This window comes from Sphaeramia orbicularis, chromosome 19 (genome assembly GCF_902148855.1).
Source record: "Sphaeramia orbicularis chromosome 19, fSphaOr1.1, whole genome shotgun sequence".
NCBI lineage: Eukaryota > Metazoa > Chordata > Actinopteri > Kurtiformes > Apogonidae > Sphaeramia > Sphaeramia orbicularis.
The window spans coordinates 2,542,904-2,564,520 of record NC_043975.1 but is presented as its reverse complement, the minus strand read 5'-3'; the positions used below and the strand labels follow the sequence as shown (position 1 = coordinate 2,564,520).

Sequence of the window (21,617 nt, the reverse complement as noted above, 5' to 3'; positions counted from 1 at the left end):
ACATTCCACAGTGGATGTGGACAATTTAGTTCCAGATACAAGATATTGTTCTAAGCTACAGGTGGATCCAATTGGAGGCTAATCGGAGTCGTTTTGAATTTTTTATGAATTTTCAAAAATTGCTCAATGATGACAGATAGGAAAACTGTAGATGTTGTGACCTTGCTGTGACCTTGAACTCTGGCCTACTGGGACCAAAATGTAATGGGCTGGTCCCAGGGCCTAGGCCTATCTGTGGGGAAGATTTGGGAAAGATGGGTGGAAGAGTTTTCCCGTACAGTTCCTAAAAATCAAACATGCAAACAAACAAACACACAAAGCGAAGTAATCACAACACCACCTGGTGGAGGTAATTAACTGAAAAAAAGTGAATAATGTCCAGTTGGATGAGCTTGAAAACTGGACAATCAATGTACTGATAGAGACGTTACAGAAATACACAAAACAACTGCAGGAAAACGATCATCTTTAATGGTTTATTTTATTTAAGTTTCTAATAAAACAGTTTATCTTCATTTCTAACAAACACAGTATTTAGGAAACAAATGTTTACATTTTAGTGTGAAATAGAAACAAACACTTCCAGTCCTGTCTTCAGGCTGAGTTCAGTTGGAGGTGGAGCAGACAGGGGGCGCTGCAGCAGCACAAACATGAGAATAGCATGGTCTGATTGGTTCTTCAGTTTAATGAACTGTGACGGCAGCGGATCAGCTGGGAGACGTGAAGAACCTTCGACTGGGATCTGCTCGACTGAAGAAAAGAAACCAAACATAACAAGAGTTCACATTTTAAAGATGTAAAATAGTATTCCTGTCAAACAATGAGCTCTTTCATGTATTTTATTTATGCAATGTGTGATTAATAATGATGAAAATAATGGGTTCAGATGTGGCGTACCACAGGGAAGCTGTTCAGCACCACTGCTGTTTTCTTACCTCTGGTTTTCAAAGACAGGGTGAATACATATATATGTATATATACGCATGGTGCGATTTGGTGGTGGTGGTGGTGGGGTGTTGCTGGTTTTTACATCCCTACTTCTGCTCAACGAATTCCCTCCTTGGAGGGGGGGGGGGGCAACCAACCGATGTAAATAACAGCAGGTTGTGACAGTTTTCTTCCACCTATATCCTAGATTACCGACACTAACTTTCACCTGAACCGAACTGTCGGCAGTCTACGAATGCACTCTTGCACTGGGGTGCCATAAAGGTGGGGTAAATGTGACAAATTCATGGGGCCCAGTATCTGTGTGTCCAGTGGATACAAGTTAGAAGTTGTGAAAATTTCATGTAAGATCCGCTGAATAATATGCCGCGTTTCCACTACATGGAACCAGCTCGACTTGACTCTGGTACCAGGTCCTATTCCTGGAGACTGTTTCCATTACAGGATACTACAGACTTTACAGTACCTGGTCGTCATAGCGATGCAGCATGTTACTTCCGTGTCGTCTGCTCAGAGTCACTGATAAACTCACTTGTTGCGTGTTGTCTCGTCAAGCTCATGCTAAATTTTTAAGTCGGCCACCGAAGACTGAATCTCCTGAGTGAATGGTGTAGTTTTACAGACTGTCATCATGTGGATTAACCTACAGATATATTTACTGTAAACTTCCACATCTGTTTTTGTAAAACAGTGGGTCACAGAGACAGCTCTCTGACCAATCAGTGGTCTGCAGTGTTTACACGTCACCTTTTAGTATCTGGTCCCCAGTCCTGGAACCTCGACAGAGGTGATACCAAAAAACTAGAACCAGGTACCACATTCCAGGTCCTTTTTCGTAATGGAAACGCAAAAAGGCCGGGACAAGTTGAGCCGATACCATGTAGTGGAAACGCAGCAATAGAGGAATAGAACCCAGGAGTTGGACGTTGAAAGTATGTAAAATTTTGCTTTCATTTCACGCCAGCGTTAGTTACGTTAGTTATGGACCGCACCCCGGCATATATAACTGCCCTCCCCCACTCCAACAACAAAAAAAACATCCCCCTCTGGTTTTTTTTGACAAATCGCACCCTGTATATATATGTGTCATGTCAATGCTAGCTGAACACATACAGTTGTAATAACTGCGACGTGTGCTTTGCATGTTTGTAACATACGTGTTTCCCAGGTGTCTGAATCGTCCACTCGTAGAACCTCTGTTTGTCTCTTTGTAATAACTGCTGAGCTCCGGTGACGTCAGCGGCTTAAACAACCGACCTGCGGACAGGAGGCGTTAACCATGGTAACCACAGACTGTACGTAAAGACCAGACGGTGTAAAAAAATTAAGCTAAAATCCCACTGTGATGGGAGCCGCCTCGTTTCTGTCAAACAATTTACATCCAGAGTCTTAGCGGGATAAACAACGACCACCAGGCAATCATCTGATTGGTTACTAGCTGATGGATTCTGGACTATGATTGGTCATTACAGCTATCAATCACAAGGTTTCATAACATTAAATAAATGATTAAAAACAAAGTAATCCAAAAGATGAACCTTAAATTTTCTTAAAAAGCTAGAATCACCTTTGGGAAACATTCATTGGATGTTTTTTTAATGGTTTGGTTCAAATCTGATATAAAAACATGGAGGAGGATGGTTTTATTTATGACCTATACCGCAGCAGACCACCAGGGGGAGATACAAAGCACCTGGATTCAGTTTCCTATTTGTAAATCCAGATTATGGGTGACAGAAGTGTGTGAGTACCAGGTGCATAATCTTGACTGGACATCCTGTTGGTGGAGGATGAAGGTGTGATGCGATCTGATTGGATGGAAAGAACTCGTCTCCAGTAATCCTCAGGCAACGACAACAACCGACGCACAACCTAGCAAACAAACAACGCAAAAACACAATTATCAACTATATTTATTACTGTAAAAGCATGTTAATGGTGAAGAAACGACATTATGGACCGTACTGACACAACAAAGTGTTTTGTTTTATTATTATTCAACCATAGACTGTAAATAATTAGTGGTTTGATTGTCGCCATGTTGGCTTTTTGGAGCTGGAAGTGACCATATTTGGACAAAAGGGCAGAACTCAGAGGTCAAAGGTATGCTAATGCTAAACGCTAGCTTACAGATGCTAAAACTGTAAACTTCATCATGCTCCGTGTAACAAACTTTAACCAATTAATCAATCATTAAATAAAACAAAGTCATACCTGTCAATCAAAGTCCAACATGGCAGAAATTAAAACACGTACTGGACCTGACATCTGATTAATGGATGTAAAATTAAAAGATGGACCGGGTTACTAATTAGAAGGTCCAAGAAAAACAAAAAACTACTGACTTCGTATTTCCCAGAGACAAGTTCAGAGTAAAGTCTGAGAACCAGAGCTTTTCGGAGTAGCATCTAGTGGCCGTCAGTGGTATTACAACTTAGTGATGCACGGTTTATTTTTTCAATCCGAGGGTCTCGCTTTTGTGGAATTATTTGACCCGCCCCAAACCACCCCACACCACTGTAGCTACTGATACAACCAGACCAGACCCACATCCGCAACCAATTAATTAGGGCTACGCATTTTAATGTCTCTCGTTTGTGTTTGTCTTTTTTTTTTTTATTATTGTTATAATTCTACATAAAACTCAATAAAGATTTAAGTTCCAAAAAAGAAAAAAAAGGTCCATTTGTTTGGACAAATATAATGATAACAAAAACAGCTCATAGTAATTTAATTTCAGAGCTGATCTCTATCCATTTAACATGTTTTCTTGATAATAACTAAAATCACTTCAGTTCTTCTATCAGTATCTGTGTCATTGTACTGACAAAAACAGTGCTTTTAGACATTCCATGTTTTCTTTTGTCTGTTTTAGTCACATGATACACACAGGAGTTAGGACTGGATTGCATAACCATTGTTTTTGATGACTTTTGATGGCCTAATAATTTTTTCCACGACTGTATAATAGTGCTATATATCGCTAAATATTTTAACCTGCTATAGGGAATTTATTTATTTATTTTTTAATTATACATTTACATAAACATGTACTTAGACAGAAGGAACCACACAGACACAATACAAAACAAAAATCAAATTATACAACAAACATACTGACATATTAAACACAAAAAAAGAAGAAAAAAACCCCAAAAAACAACAAAAAAAAGACAATATTACCAACTCCTCTTTCCAATGCTCAGGGCTGATTAAGAGTTAATATAATATAAACAAGAAAAGCACTCCGCCTAGACCTCCGCCAAGACAGATCTGCCCCCCCCGATCACCACCAAAATTTAATCACTTCTTCCTTGTGCCAGTATCAACATTTCCTGAAAATTTCCTGAAAATCCGTCCATAACTTTTTGAGTTATCTTGCTAACAGACAGACACGCACACAAACACACAAAGCAAAGTGATCACACTACCTCCTGGTGGAGGTAACTAACTACAAATGTCTCCATCAAAAGGACATAGGAGACAGAAGGACACTCTTATTGACAGTAGAGAAAAAGGATTCCATAGGCTAAAGGGAATTTATACACGATACTGTATGGACTTTTGTGTGTCTGCTCAATCAATGACCTGCCCCACAACCTGCTGACCCACTCATCACTATTACAACTTTAACATTAGCTTCATTTTTGAGCTAGAGGTTTTATATAAACACACACAAATTATCATCATATAAGTTACCGACTTATCAGCAACTGAGCAGACGATGAACAGTGAAAACCTAGAAACATCGGAGCATGTTTCAAGGTAAACCGAACAACTAACTTTAAAATTAAAACCCTACGTATTAAATTTACTGTTGGATATGACAGGAAAGCAGCCGAGCGCGTCTTCTCCTTTGAAGAAAACATGACTCAACAGTTCTTACTACACGTCTACTTCAGACTGATATTACAAATAAAAAAAACCCGGTTCTAGAAAAGTGGAATTCCTTACCTTAAAACAGATGTATAAATTTCGTACAGACCAGTGTGATTGTTACGTTGGAAACAGTTGTACTCAGTGTCCAGGCGTAGGCTGTTGTTACCACATGTTAAAACTTGTGCTTCTTGCTCTGGTACGTATTTGTTGGAGAAATGCTATCGACTTCCTGTCAGTCTAGTACCTGGGCTCTAAAGGATTCACCAGGGCACAGCTCTCAGGTCTCGGACTACCTTGGAGGTCACCGAGTTGGGGTCAGTTTTAGCTGGAAACAGTCGTTAATATCCCGTCTTCGTCATGTATTTTTGCTTTTTCTGCCGTAGCATTTTCATCAGTTCATTAACTTACATCGGTAGAGTCACTACACAAGAACAGTATGGATGTCAGTGTTTCCCATTAATGCTATAAACCAGGGGGGTCAAACTCATTTTAGTTCAGTTCCACATTCAGCCAAATTTGATCTGAAGTGGGCCGGACCAATGAAACAATAACATAATAATAAATAAATAATGTCAACTCCAAACTTTCCTAAATGTTGTAGAGCGAAAAAAGTAAAATTTTGCGATGAAAATATTTCTATCTACCAACTATCCTTTAAAACAATGTGAATAACATGAATAAACTGAAATTTATTAAGAAAACTAAGTGTAATTTTAACAATATTCTGCCTCAGTTTATCATTTACACATGTAAATTACAACTTACAGATCACAGTGGATCTACAAATACATACAAATTTTAATAACAGGCAGAATATTGGTAAACTTGCACTTCAGAAATTTCAAAAAGTTCATATTAGTTCAGGTTATTCGCGTTTTTGTGAAATAATAGTTTGAGTGTAAGTACGCTGCATTCAGCTGTATATTTGACATTAAACAGTTAATGCGAAAAAAACAAACAAAAACAAAAACTAATGCTAACATCAGTCGTGAACACCAGGACACTGTTCTACCTTGGATTACGGTCCGACGTCCCTGGTTTACCTTTGGCTGCAGGTTGGTGTCTCTCATGATGGTGGACGGAGACGGTTCGGGCAGTCCGTGTCCTACAATGGTGGGTCCGAAAATTCGGGCCAAGTTGTTCTGATCCATCTGACACTGAGGACTCCTCATGACCCTGCACACAATGAAAAAAAACACTGGAGGGAAAACTGACGACACAGGACTCAGGATACACTGAAAATCTGGGACGATGCCGGTGTTATTTGTTAGTTTTTGTCATTTGTCCCTCGGTTTTGTGATCGTCTTCATTACATAAATGCTGCTCACGCCGACGGTATCAGCTCGAGTCGACTAAGGGTACGTTTACACGGCAACACTCTGCAAAGATTTCTCCTTTGCGTTATAAAATCATTCCGCGTTAAGACGAAGCCGCTATGATAACGATCTGCGTTAACATGGGTCCGCGAGGACGGCTGAATACGCTGTAGTGGCCATGCCAGACCAGTAGCTGGCGATGTAGAGCTGTAGTGAAACAGTGGCGGTAAAACATGCGCCTGTGGACAAACGATTTCCGGTTTAGACAGCCTTTAAATGAGAAGAAGAAGAAGAAGAGGTGGACAACACTATTTACAAACAACAATGGCGAGTGGTCGTACAAAGACGCAGGACTTCTTTGTCTGGACAGACGAGCTGAGCACAGTTAGCAGCACGTATGTTGTTCTGAAACCGGCCATTGTTGTTGTGGTTGTTCCTTCTTTTTCTGCAGCTTTATTGTGTCATAGAGGCTGGCAAACCAGCTTGGAGGCGCATTACCGCCACCAACTGGCCTGGAGTGGGTTAACTGGCGGTTCTTGGCTGCGCGCGCATGCGGTGATGTCATATTTTACCCCGGAACGCTCCGACTCGCGTTAACACGGAGCTGAAATGCGGAGCGTATCGATAACATTCCACCCTGGACCCTGGTACCAAAAGTTTCCGGATTCAGGCACTCTAGGCACCGTTTCCATGTTAACAGAAGGCTAATCCGCCATGAAATCTTCCCGGAGTCGACTGAATCCTACGCCGTGTAAACGGCCCCTAAATGCAGCTAGGATTGACCACTAGCATATAGCATTTCATCAGTGTGGGTCGCCGTCATAGCAACACAGGGAATAAAAAAAAAAAAAATACTGCGATGTTGTCGTCGTCAGGGCAACTGCAGCTACAAGCATTTATATTGGGATAAATATCATTAGTTTTTGGCTTAAACTGAGATGGTTTTTACTGAATTTCTCTCAACACTGATTTTTTTTTAAACCCATGACTATGATTTTAAAATATTGTAAATATGGATGTTTGTAAACTATATGGACATAAATATTGGGACACGTCTACAGCTGTCAGATGTTCTGTTCATGAGGATCTGACAATATTTCCTTAAAGTTTAATGGGAAAAACTGAAGGAAAAAAATCATAAAACAGGCGACAAAATGAACAAAAAAAAGCCAAACTACTTGATAAAAAGAACAAAATTCATGGAAAAAAAATTACGAAAAATAATACACAACAAAAACAAAATAAGCCACAAACTGACCAACAAAAAAAATAATAATAAAATAATTTAATAGTCGATAAATGACAGTGGATGGGCACACCATGGTTAACTGATTATATATATAAAAGAGTAAACGAACAAAAATTAACACAAGATTTACAAAATAACATATAACATGAAAAAAAAGCCCCCCCCCCCCCCCCCCCAAAAAAAAAAAAAAAAAAAGGAAATTTTGCTATTTTTCCCTCAGATCCTCATGAACAGGACATCTGACAGCTGGAAACATGTGTCCCAATATTTATGTCCACAAACTTTACAACCACCAATATTTACTGACAGTTTAATGGTAGATTTTTCTTCCTCAGTGATGGTTACCAATGGTAGAAAATGATTATTTACAGTCAGAGCAGGAAAACTATTTTACAAATTTAGAGGAAGAACATTTAAAATCATAGTCATGGATAAAAAAACAAACAAACAAAATAAATTAATGTTGAGAGAAATTCAGTCCAAACCATCTGCGACGCATTTTCAAAGCAAAGATAATAATTTAAACCAAACTAACCAATGTAATGATACTTATCCCATAATATAAAACTATATTATAACATTAGTCATTATTGTTTTGTATCCCAGACCCCTGTTAGAAAAGAAACACCTGAATTCAACGTGTCCACATACTTTTGTCCACATATTTTACATCTGTGCATCCTTAGTCTAAACTCATACATTCAGTTCTTTAACCATTATCATTAACTACGCTCATATTTTCTTTGTTTTTTTGTCAATTCAGTAGCTTTATCACCTGAATAAAATGTCTGAAGGTAAAAATAAAGACCAGGAGTCAGAATAAGCTCCTGGACTGAATCCTTTTCTTTCATTTGTTCGCAGTTCGTCATCGTATATAAAACGTTAACGTATGTCGTACTTGTACAGATGGAGCATGAGGAAGGCCATGGTGTCTCTGTTGGCCTTGGGCAGCTCCGATATGGTTTGATACAACATGGAGGCGGCGTTCTCCTCATCAGGCGTCTCTGAAAAACAAACACAGAGTAGAGTCAGGAGTTGTAACAGAAGTCCACCGGTGGGAACTCAGATCTGAATCAGGTTATGGATTTTCAGGATATGATGAGATAAGATCAAATAATTCAGAGTTTTTCACATTTAACCCCTAAACCACCAAAACCCCAAGCAGAAAAATTAAACCAAGCCCCCAGAAAATGCAGAAAACTAGAGGAAAAACAGAGAATAACACATATGTGTGTTTTTATATTTTTGGGTTTTTTTGTGTGTTGTTTTCTTGCTGTTTTTAATCACCTTTTACATGTTTCTTTCATAATGTTTTAAATGTGTTTCTTTTTCCCTTGTCGTTATATTTCAATGTCCAGTTGTTTTTTTTTTCCAGTGGCCCTAATCCTCTTCCGTACAGGGTCTTTACCCAGATCTATTTTTATTCTTCTAATTTATCATGTACAATGTTTTTTCTTGTGTTCTATTTTTCATCACTTTCTTGAAGATTTTGTTTGCGTGGATGCTCAGAGCTCAGATTTCCCAGCATTACCTGAAGCCTCCATGAAGGCAGGGTGGAGCCTGAAGGTGACCAGTGGCTCCTTCAGTTTCCGCAGGAAGTCCTTGAGGACGCCGCAGATGACGTGGACGTCCTCCACCCGACTGAGCATGAGCGGAGCCTTCCCCTGCACAAAGCGTTCCCGCAGCTCCTTCACCAGACGCTCGGTGCCGGGGACGCGGTACAGCCCCCTCTGAGGACGCAAGGGTCACAGGTCAAAGGTCACAGAGTATAACAGTTCACTTCCTGTGTCCTAAGTGGGCGTGGTCAGAGGAGTCCAGATTAATAACATCTAAAAGTAATAATGCACTAATATCATGTTTTTTATTAGTAACTAACAGTATTTTACCCAGACAGACTTTTTTTGCTCATTTTTACCTCTTCTGGATTAAATTAGTTTTTTTGAATCTCACATGTTTGTTTTCTCAGATGGAGACAAAATAAGATAAATTTATAAATAGAACCCTACAGCGCCTATATATAACCCTACAGCGTCCACATAGAACCCTACAGCGCACATACAGAACCCTACAGCGTCCGTACAGAACCCTACAGCGTCCACATAGAACCCTACAGCGTCCACATAGAACCCTACAGCGCCCGTATAGAACCCTACAGCGCCCACATACAACCCTACAGCGTCCACATAGAACCCTACAGCGCCCGTATAGAACCCTACAGCGCCCGTATAGAACCCTACAGCGCCCACATACAACCCTACAGCGCCCACATACAACCCTACAGCGCTCATATAGAACCCTACAGCGCTCGTATAGAACCCTACAGCATCCGTACAGAACCCTACAGCGCCCACATACAACCCTACAGCGCCCACATACAACCCTACAGCGCTCATATAGAACCCTACAGCGCTCGTATAGAACCCTACACCGCTCGTACAGAACCCTACAGCACCTGTATAGAACCCTACAGCGCCCACATACAACTCTACAGCACTCATATAGAACCCTACAGCGCTCATATAGAACCCTACAGCGCTCATATAGAACCCTACAGCGCTCATATAGAACCATACAGCGCTCATATAGAACCCTACCGCGCCTGTATAGAACCCTACAGCACTTGTTTAGAACCCTACAGCACCCACATAGAACCCTACAGCACCTGCCTTCATATAGAACCCTACATCACCCGTATAGAACCCTACATTGTCAGTATAGAACCCTACAGCGCCTGTATAGAACCCTACAGCGCCCGTATAGAACCCTGAAGCACCTGTCTTTGTATAGAACCCTACAGCACTTGTATAGAACCCTACAGTGCCTGTATAGAACCCTCCAGCTCCAGATAATGTGTTCTGACAGATTTTTTACGCCCCTGTCCGTCAGTATAAATGTGTAGCTCCGCCTCTGGATCCACCCTTTAGTTACTGACCCTATAGCAGACAGGAAACGCCTCAGAAGTCAGAGGCCACACCCACCTCCTTCAGGCCCCTCCTCTCTATCTCAGCCACACACTCCACCACCAATAGGGGCACTCTGGGCGGGTCCACGGGGGCAAAGCCATCCAATGAGCTCTGAGGAACCAAACACGTGACAGGTTGACATTGGAAGTGGGAGGAGCCGTATGTTTGACCCCTCCCCCTCTGTTAGGTGGGCGTGTCCTGGTACCGTAGGACCCGTAGCTGCGGTCCTTCCAGCTGCACAGCCGTCCACACACTTCTGTTTACACTCTGGATGGACCACCAGACGACAGTTCCTGCACTTCACCACCATCTTCCCAAAGCGGATCCTCTTCCTGCAGGACGAGCAGGTCTCAGGACGGATCACCTGGACACACAGGTGAGTCTTAAAGGGACGGTGCGTCTGAACACACAGGTGAGTCTTAAAGGGACCATCCATCCATCCATCTACCCATCCATCCATCCATCCATTGTTCGTACCGTTTTGGAGAGGAAAATGTGTTTGGTCATTCTCTCGGTTCTGTTGACGTTCTCCTCCATCTTTGATTCCAGTTCAGGTTCCATCGTCGTCTCGTTGCAGCCAAACCACACCGATGTCTGGTCTGAGGAGGAGGCGGAGTTTAGCCACTGTCTCCACAGAATAAAACACTGTCTGCTCTGTGATTCCTTCACTTAAATCTGGACTTTTAACTTTCACGTCATTATAGTTTCTACTCCGTGTTTTATATTTAAGTCTTATCGATGTTGTTACCTCCACCAGCAGGTATTGTGATCGCTTTGCTTTGTTTGTTTGTGTGCGTGTTTGTTTGTTAGCAGGATAACACAAAAAGTTATGGACGGATTTTCATGAAAATTTCAGGAAATGTTGATACTGGCGCAAGGAAGAAATGATTAAATTTTGGTGGTGATTGGGGGGGGGGGGGGGGTCTGTCTTGACGGAGGTCTGCGCTCTCTGAGTGCTTTTCTTGCTGTTGTTGTAGTTACTGTTGTGGAGTCCAACATCCACGTCATTAAATCTTTCCATTTTTGGTTCTGGTCGATGGTTCTGAACTAAAATATTTCTCTGTAAAAACAGGATTCCCAGAACAGATCCAGCCCACAGAACCCTGACCTGCTTCTCCTACAGACAGTCCACATTCCTGGGTGACGGTCTGGGGTTTCAGGGTCGGGTTCTCAGGACTTTCCTGTGCGATGTCGACCACCATGTGGATCTGACCTCTGGGGTCAGGGGTCACCACCGACGCCTTCATGATCGTCTCCACCTTCTGAAACAAACGACAAATTCTTCAACTTTTAAGCATCAAAATCACAAAACACTGAAAACCTAGGAGTTGTTCTTACGTCCCACCTCCTCCAGGGGTTTCCTGTCCAGCAGTTCCGCAGAAATATTCCCACCTCGGCTTCGTTTTCCCATCGGAGCGCTGACGGAAATGCCCATCGACGACCTCTAACACAAAAACAAAAACATACAACAGACTAACTCTGACCTGCAGGGTTCGCACACAGTTTCCAACGTCATTTTAAACAGGGGTCTCAAACATGCAGCTCGGGGGCCAAATGCGTCCCACCAAAGGTTCCAATCCGACCCCTGGGATGAATTTACAAAGTGCAGAAATTCCACAGTCCAGGCTGTGGAACTCATTTTAGTTCAGGTTCCCCATACAGACCAATATGACCTACAGTCAAATAATAACAGCAGAAGAACCGACAAAAAAGAATGAATCCAGATTTTCTTCTCGGTTTGATGTGAAAAAAATATTAAATTATGCCCATAAATAATAACAACTTCAAATTTTGTCTTTCTTTTAGTGCAAAAAATAACATTAAATTATGAAAATATTTACATTTACAAACTATCCTGTAACAATAAAATGTGAATAACCTGAACAAATATCAACAACCTGAAATGTCTACAGAAAATTCAGCCCAATTTGAATTATTTTCTGCCTGTTACTAAGTGTTGAGTCTTTGTAGATCTGATCCATAATGCACTCGTATAAATGATAAATTCAGGCAGAATATTGTTAAAATTGCACTTATTTTTCTTAAGAAATTTCAGCTTTTTCAGGCTATTCACATTTTTTTTGGGATAATTCATAAAAGTAAGTATTTTCATAAGTTAATGGGTTTTTTTTGCACTATAACAAAGATAAAAATTTGGAGTTGTCATTATTTATAGGCTATTCTGTTATTATTTTACTGCTCTGGCCCACTTCAGATCAAATTGGGCTGAATGTGGAACCTGAAAGAACATGAGTTTGAGAGCCTTGACTTTAAAGGTGCCCTGTCACATGCATTTCATTACTTTTGTGGTCTTATCTGACGCTCTAACATGGACTCATTTTTGGTTGCCAAGTTTCTACCCATTCTAACGTCGTATACAAAACCTGCTGGAAGACTCAGCTCGATTTGCACCAGTTCTCATGAATATTCAACATCTGCATTACACAATCTGCAGGACTCTGGCTAACAGCTAGCCAATGAGAGCCTGGTTTTTCAGCATCCTTTACCCTGCACAACAATTAGAGAAACTGGCGTAAACTGAAAGTGAAACTTAACATGCTTTGAACGTCCGACTCCCGGCTTCTATGCCTCTCTTGTAGGGCTGCACGATTACGGCCAAAACGATAATCACAATTATTTTTGATGGATATTGTAATTACGATTATTCATCATGTTTGGGAAAACATCTGTATTTTTATTGCACTATTTTTAAACAAACAAAATGTGAACAGTTTTCCATGCATAATGAAACTTTAAATAAGAATAAGTGACAAATACTAAAAAAAAAATTACCCAAGAATTTATAATTTACAAATGGGCTAACAGAATAAATATGCTGTTATTAATGTTTTGACCATTTTTCTGAAGCCCTCATTGTTCACTGTGTTTACTGGACACGTCTTTGGCCAAATAAAACAATGTTACGTCTGTTATTTCCGCATGTCTTTGGGAGGTAGATGATACGGTGTTGCCCAGTGCAGCATCACTGTTATGGTTGTCTGGGATGCCGCTGGACATGGACGGGGATTTTGTGAAGGAATATTATACTGTAAAACCAAGTAAGTTGAGTTTACTTAAAAAATCTTAGGTAACTCGTTGCCTTAAAAAAATAAAGTAATGAGTAATGAAAACTTGAGTGTATTAACCCTTCCATGCATGAATTATGAGAACCTTAATCAAGATCCCCCCCCCCCCCCCGCCCGAGTGATTTTCATTCCTCTTAGGGCATGACCCTAAAAAAAACCCCCAAAAAAACAATGCAATTGAATTTTTTTTATGAACCTATTTTTCATGGAGTTACAAAAATGTCCACTCAGCTGGACACCATGTGCTTCATTTTAGAAACAAAAAAAACATGTATTTAATGATATACTGTGTGAAAACTGTGAAATAAAAACATGTTTAATGCTGCTAATCTGATGTTTTGTCACATTTTAACACACTCTAATACTAATTATTGCTCACTTCATGGAGATAATGCGTAAAAAAACCCAACTTTTTGTTTAAAAAAAGCAACTAAAAAAACCCCTGTTAATTACAGTCTAATAACAATTAGTAGTTTTTTTTAACTCAAACATGTTACTGCAGATCAGGTTTATCTAAAACAGCAAAGTTACAGTAATGGTAGGAACTGCAGTGTATGGGATGATGGACAAGTGTCACTGTGTTGGCTGATATGGAACTAAAACAACAAAATCCATATACATACAAGTGAACACATTTGAACAACTGTCCGCTGTAGAGACCACTATTCATGAAAGGGTTCAACTTAAATGCTAGATTTGAATGGAATTACTATTTTCAGTACAACACACTAAATGCCAAGTTAATTTAACTGAAAATATGCTGCAATGTTAATTATTTTGTATAATCATTAGACTTAATATCATCAGTTCATTGGACTCAATTCCAAGTTGATTTAAATTAAAATCTTTTGCAATATAAAGTCCTTTGATTAATTATTCAACTTAAAATATTGTAGCGTGGATGGAATTTAGCTCAATGTCATTTGCCAGTACAGGAAGTGCTTTTAATTTGGTAAGGCATTAATATTTCCACTGTACAAGACCATTCCTGTCTGAACAGTAAATCCATAGTTCTCCCTCTGGCTCTGACAAAAATACAAAAACAAACACAAAAAGGCCGATAAACACTGACATCCACACATTCAGCCCAAATGAACACGAACAGCACAACCCGCTGAACCCCTGCACAGAAAAACAACACATTTACAACAACATGCCCAATACCCACAATGCAATGCACAGATAAAAAGGTATGATCAGGACTAAAACTGAGTGATTTAAATCCATTCAACTGAAACTTTTTCCTACTTTTGACTATGTCTACAAATTAGTAGAATATACTGAACATTTTATAGTAATGGAATCAAACTTAAATCATTTAAGTACATTGGAATTAAAGCATTTTAGTAAAATACAAAGTCCGGGCTTACAGTGTGTTTTGGCCTTCACACATTCCTGGTATTTGTGAGGCATTTGAAATGTAAATATTGCCGACGATGAGGTTAATTTAATCGTGGCGCCCAAAATCATGATCACGATTAAAATTTGATTAATTGTGCAGCCCTACTCTCTTGTATGGGGAACCTATCACGGAATTTTACCACCTCCTAACATGTATCCACTGCACCACCCCCCACTCCCACCCCCCCCCCAAAAAAACAAAGTCTCACCTCTCTATGAGTAGCTTTGGCTTAAGTTAAAATCAAAAATACAAAAATAAATCACATCACAGGGTTTGCACTTTCCAGACCTTGAAAACATAACATTGAAATTCAAGTATTTTCAAGGATTTCCAGGACGCGTACCAACCCTGGACCTGAAGATCCTCCATCGGGTTTAGACTTCCAGACTTACCCTCCTCTCTCTGGCCCGAGATCTCAGAGGTTTGATCACAGACGTGTCGAGGTCCTGAAACAAACAAACAAACAAAGACATTCACACTGTTTGACTGAACGCAAACCGACAAAAACAACATATTCTACTCATTTAACCCTTTAAAGACTCCCATTAGAACAGGATGAGATTTACTTATGCTGTTTCTGCAATAAAAGTGTCAGAAAATGACTTTTTTGCCAATTTTTTGCACCTTTTTTTTTTTTGGTAGAGCTCAACTTTTAGTATCTGTCCATTAATTATCATTATTAATAAATGATTAAAACAGTGTGTTACAGTAAAAAAAAAAAGGTCTTGCAATTTTTATCATATTATGAAAAATAACTGAAATAACTGTACAGAAATAAACCTTAAACTCTTTTCCATGTGTTCAGAGAGTACAGTTGTTCTAGATCCTTGTGTGTCCATGCTCTTCTTGTTCTTTTTGGTTCTTTTTAGTCACTTGGATCCTGTTGATAGTCTGTGTTCACTTCCTGTCTAGTTGTAGACAGAGCCCCACATTTCACTGACAAAAACATCCATCATCTGAATCAAATAAAGACACAAAATAAATCCAGTTCATGGAAAAACCCATTTACAGATTATTCTATAAATGTATATATATTTTTTACAGATCAAATTTCATTTCATTTATTTATTTTTTCTTTTGTTTATGTATCATTACTGATATTTTGTTGGTTGATTACCTCCGCCAAGGAGGTTATGTTTTTTTTGTTTTGATTTCACCGTCTACATGTTCGAAATAAAGATTTCAATCAATCCAAAAAAAAAAAAAAAATACAGCTATCAATGAACTATACAAATACAGATAAAAACACTGAAAAAAAGGCAAAAAAAAAAAAAGTGAAACTCGACAAAAACACATCAAAACACACTAGTAGAACACTCAAACAGCAGTACCACTATTATATACATGTTTACATGAAATCGCAGCTAAAACCTCACTAAAACACTGATAAAAGTCGTAAAAATCTTCCATCTTTCTCTCACCGACTGCATTCTGCTGCTCTAAGCCCTGCCCACTTCCACCCCTCCCCCTCAGCCAATGCAGACCTCTACCCTAGTGTGTTCTAGACCAATAGAAAGAACCCAACCTCGGATAAAAGATGACGTTTACATCCTGTCAAAAACGTAAACGGTTCAGGATTTAAGTTCATTTGAATAAAGGTGGAATTAAAACTGTGGCAGCGGAGACACGACCGCCTTAAAAAAGTAACAGACTTTAAATATTTGTACCATGTCGTCATCCGTCCGGTCGTAGCTGATGTCGGAGTGAGACAGGAAGGAGGACTCATCAATGACCGACAACCTGAGGACGGAAACGATGAATCAGAACAACAACAACAGAGGACTGAATCTGTGAAATCCCTTTAATTAACTCTAATTTACACTAATTATGTGGAAGGAACAGATTAATGCAAATATCTGTAATTCCACATCCATCTTTGAAAAGTTACTACCTGACACAAATGGAAAAACAAACTAAAAATACTTGTTTTTTCATGGGTTTGTACGAATCTTCCAGTTCGTACAAAATCTGGAGTTCGTAGACATTCGTGGAGGGAGCATGTCTACGATGTCCAGATTTTGTACGAACTGGAAGATTCGTATAAATGGATCATTCATAAGAATCTTTGTGACCGAGGCATTAGCGCTGATTCCTTGAGAATGACAACATCCAGTCTCAGAAAATGAAAAAAAAAACACAGGTGTTTTTGGTCCATTTTTCCATTTCTTTCAGGTAGTAACTTTATTTTTTATTAGAGAAAACAAAAATCAATCTGTTTTTTAAATTTGGTTTATCTGTTCTGACACTGAAAAAGAAAAAACACCTTGAAATTAAATTTAAAATCTTGTATTTCAAAATGACAATCAGTGAACCACTAGTTTTTTCTTTTGTTTCTGAAAAGAAAATCCAATTACCAACAGATCCACTGATCGAAAACCATATGTTGGTGAATCAATCAAATACAAAAGTAACAAAATGAACAAAAATAACTCACAATAGACAGTTACAAATACAAAATGACATAACAGACACGACAGATAAGATGGATTTGACATAAACAACACAAGACGGAACATGAACGACATTAAAGACAAACAATGAGATGACAACCAGACATAAAAGTCACTACAGAACTGAAATAAACCCGTGTATGAAACCACATGGGTCTGGTTGGGTTGGTGGTCGTCACCGTTTGCTGCTTCGTTGCATGGTGGCGTTTCCTCCTTTACGCTCGAACGTCGCCAGCAGTGATTTCTGTTCGTCGTTGAGGCAGGCGCTGGACTTGGTGTCGTGGATGAGAATATCGCATATCAGCTGCATCTGCCGCTGCTGAAACACGACAAACGGAGGCGTTAGCGGTGAAACGGCGCCCCCTAAAGGCTGGAAACACATGATTACAAACACACACAGTTACCTTTAGATTCAGTTTACATCCATGAATCCTGTTAGTTTTAGGATTAAAGCTGTGTTTAAGGCGTTACTAACCATCCACTATAATATAATATATGTATGTCACTAGAGTTACTCAGATTACATTATACATCGTCACTGCCGGGTGGAAACCTCTTATGTCCAAAACAGTTATTTTTCAGGAAACTGATAAAAAAAAATGTATATTCTAAATAAATGAATGGAGTTAAGAGGTGTAGTCACAAGCTGTTGAACACTTTTCATTGGTTAAATATTTATAAAAGCGACAGGCCAACGTGAAGACTGACCGATAGAATCAGTTTAGGACCAAAAAAAAAGACAAAAATGGATTCACGAGGTTTCTGCCCACCAGCGATAATATGCACAATTAAATTATATGTACAGTACATATATAGTAATCCACTCATGATAATCCACTCAGTCTGATAATAATCCACTCATATTAATCCACTCATAATAATCCACTCAAAATAATCCACTCAGTCTGATAATAATCCACTCATGATAATCCACTCATTGGGACAATAACCCACTCATAATAACCCACTCATAATAATCAATTCAGTGTGATGATAACCCACTCATAGTAATCCACTCATGATAATCCACTCAGTCCGATAATAATGCACTCATAATAATCCACTCATGATAATCCACTCATGATAATCCACTCAGTCTGATAATAATCCACTCATGATAATCCACTCATTGGGACAATAACCCACTCATAATAACCCACTCATAATAATCCATTCAGTGTGATAATAACCCACTCATAATAATCCACTGATGCTAATCTACTCATGCTAACCCACTCAGTCTGAGAAAATCTGGAGTTTGTAGACATTCGTGGAGGGAGCATGTCTACGATGTCCAGATTTTGTACGAACGGTAAAATTCGTACAAACGGATCGTTCATAACAATCTTTGTGACCGAGGCATTAGCACTGATTCCTTGAAAATGACAACATCCAGTCTCAGAAAATGAAAAAAAAAACAAACAGGTGTTTTTGGTCCATTTTTCCATTTCTGTCAGGTAGTAACTTTATCCACTCAGACTAACCCACTCAGACTAACCCACTCAGTGTGATAATCCTCCACTCACCATATACTGGTAGTCTCCTTCGATCTTGTAGCGTTTCTTCATCTCCACCTCCAGCTGGTTCCTGGCGTGTTTCAGTTTGACCTCCAGAGCTGCTTTGGACACGTCGGACTTCACCAGCAGCTCTTTGTATTTCTTCAGCTCCAGCTCAGCGTGAACACATCGTTTCCGGATCGCCTCGAAGTTCTTCACCACCTCCATGAACTCTGAGGAGAACAAACACAGTCCAGTGTTCCTGTACGGCAGCAACTGTTCCATCTGGATCAGAACCAGGTGAATGTGTGAGGAGGTTCAGGTTCTGTTCTGTGTTCCAGTCCTGGTTCTGTTCTGTGTTCCAGTCCTGTGGTTCTGTTCTGTGTTCCAGTCCTGGTTCTGTTCTGTGTTCCAGTCCTGTGGTTCTGTTCTGTGTTCCAGTCCTGGTCCTGTTCTATGTTCCAGTCCTGGTTCTGTTCTATGCCCCAGTCCTGGTTCTGTTCTGTGTTCCAGTCCTGGTTCTGTTCTGTGTTCCAGTCCTGTGGTTCTGTTCTGTGTTCCAGTCCTGGTTCTGTTCTGTGTTCCAGTCCTGTGGTTCTGTTCTGTGTTCCAGTCCTGTGGTTCTGTTCTGTGTTCCAGTCCTGTGGTTCTGTTCTGTGTTCCAGTCCTGTGGTTCTGTTCTGTGTTCCAGTCCTGGTTCTGTTCTGTGTTCCAGTCCTAGTTCTGTTCTGTGTTCCAGTCCTGGTTCTGTTCTATGTTCCAGTCCTGTGGTTCTGTTCTATGTTCCAGTCCTAGTTCTGTTCTCTGTTCCAGTCCTGGTTCTGTTCTGTGTTCCAGTCCTGGTTCTGTTCTATGTTCCAGTCCTGTGGTTCTGTTCTGTGTTCCAGTCCTGGTTCTGTTCTGTGTTCCAGTCCTGTGGTTCTGTTCTGTGTTCCAGTCCTGTGGTTCTGTTCTGTGTTCCAGTCCTGGTTCTGTTCTGTGTTCCAGTCCTGTGGTTCTGTTCTATGTTCCAGTCCTGTGGTTCTGTTCTGTGTTCCAGTCCTGGTTCTGTTCTGTGTTCCAGTCCTAGTTCTGTTCTGTGTTCCAGTCCTGGTTCTGTTCTATGTTCCAGTCCTGTGGTTCTGTTCTATGTTCCAGTCCTAGTTCTGTTCTCTGTTCCAGTCCTGGTTCTGTTCTGTGTTCCAGTCCTGGTTCTGTTCTGTGTTCCAGTCCTGTGGTTCTGTTCTGTGTTCCAGTCCTGTGGTTCTGTTCTATGTTCCAGTCCTGGTTCTGTTCTATGTTCCAGTCCTAGTTCTGTTCTGTGTTCCAGTCCTGGTTCTGTTCTATGTTCCAGTCCTGTGGTTCTGTTCTCTGTTCCAGTCCTGGTTCTGTTCTGTGTTCCAGTCCTGGTTCTGGATGCAGATCAATCTAACTATAGAAGTGAGCGGGACTTTCACTGGAGGAGAATTAGATTCATCCAATCACAGTCCATATCTGACTTCTATCAGTGACCAATAGGAACTAGACTGATATCTGGAACCATGTACATGTTCTAAACCATCTAAACATGGACCAGTAGAAGGAAAGGAACATTTAGAATATTTGAAAAATTCATCAAAATTTCATAAAGTCAAACTTCTCAAGGTTGTGAACAAACTGCAGACATTATCCCAAAGAAGAAACATCACAAACATGGACTGAATGTGAGCAGTAGAAGAAGAACAGACTCACCCAGTTCAGAGCTGATGGTGTTCTGTTCCACACTCATTCTATGGATACACAGAGTCAGCAGCTCCTCCACCAGCAGACCACACTCCTCTGACATGGTCCACCTGGTCCACTGAACCTGGTCCACCTGGTCTACCTGGTCCACTGAACCTTGTCCACCTAGTCCACCTGGTCCTACTGGTCCACCTGGTCTGCTGAACCTGGTCCACCTGGACCACTTCTGGTCCACCTGGTCTTCCTGGTCTACCTCTGGTCCTCTGAACCTGGTCCTCCTGCTCCTCCTCTTGTCCACCCGGTCCTCTCAACTTGGTCCGCCTAGTCGACCTGGTCCTCCTGCTCCTTCTGATCCCACCTCTGGTCCTCCTGGTCCACCTTTTTTCCACCTGGTCCTCTGAACCTAGTCCACCTGGTCCTCCTGGTCCACTTGGTCCACCTCTGATCCTCCTAGTCCACCTGGTCCTCTGAACCTAGTCCACCTCTTTTCCACCTCTGGTCCACCTGGTCCTCTGAATCTAGTCCACCTGGTCCTCCTGGTCCACCTGTGGTCTGTTCAAATTACACAGTGGTTTTAGTGGAACAGATCTGATCCAGTTCAGGTTTGTACTGGTTTCATTCGACCCTTCACTGACCTCCTTAGGTTGGCTGGTCTTCACAATGTAAATATGAAAATAATCTATAATTCTAATTCTGCATTTATATGAATATGAAGTTTCTTATTTTTCACTCATTTGTGGTTTTTCTGTCTGGTTTTTTTTCTCTGCACTTGTTCGTAGTTAAACTATGGGATACATAAAGTCATATCTTATCTTCAAACTGATTGTTACTGGTGACTTTTAGATCTGGTCTGGATCTGGATGTGAAATCCTATAAACCAGATCCTGACCTTAGATCGGGGGGTCGAAATCCTGTTAGTTCAGGTTCCACATTCAGACCAGTAGGGTCTAAAGTGGACCAGACCAGGAAAATAACAACAGCAAAATTAAAATTACATTATTATTATTATTATAGATTTGGATATTTTAGTTGAATCTGTCTGTATTTAATTTTCAGGCTGTTTTATCATTTCCATTCACTGCAGTCTATTGATTTAGATTTATTTTCATTTATTATATTATTTTTAA

At 40.3% G+C, this 21,617-nt stretch overlaps 1 protein-coding gene across 1 annotated transcript; it reads right to left on the bottom strand.

The window, feature by feature from the left end:
* Nucleotides 1-556: 556 nt before the first annotated feature.
* On the bottom strand, nt 557-20,593 carry LOC115410426 (rac GTPase-activating protein 1). The gene is made up of 16 exons (XM_030122072.1): nt 20,500-20,593; nt 18,820-19,022; nt 17,473-17,612; nt 16,511-16,583; nt 15,236-15,289; nt 11,701-11,799; nt 11,458-11,617; nt 10,833-10,954; nt 10,561-10,719; nt 10,371-10,466; nt 8,924-9,122; nt 8,291-8,396; nt 5,871-6,003; nt 2,718-2,820; nt 2,062-2,205; nt 557-750 (listed from the first exon to the last, which is right to left on the bottom strand). The coding sequence occupies exons 1-16, from the start codon at nt 20,591-20,593 to the stop codon at nt 557-559; spliced, it is 2,079 nt and encodes a 692-aa protein (XP_029977932.1).
* Between the last annotated feature and the right edge of the window lie 1,024 nt (nt 20,594-21,617).

What these genes read in the sequence shown, in the direction of transcription:
- LOC115410426 (XM_030122072.1), bottom strand. Translation starts at nt 20,593, where the DNA reads ATGTCAGAGGAGTGTGGTCTGCTGGTGGAGGAGCTGCTGACTCTGTGT. An exon ending in CCGCAGCTACGGGTCCTACG is followed by an intron (nt 10,467 to 10,560) that starts GTACCAGGACAC and finishes TTGGTTCCTCAG; the next exon opens with AGCTCATTGGATGGCTTTGC. An exon ending in CTCATGCTCCATCTGTACAA is followed by an intron (nt 6,004 to 8,290) that starts GTACGACATACG and finishes CATTGTGTGCAG; the next exon opens with GGTCATGAGGAGTCCTCAGT.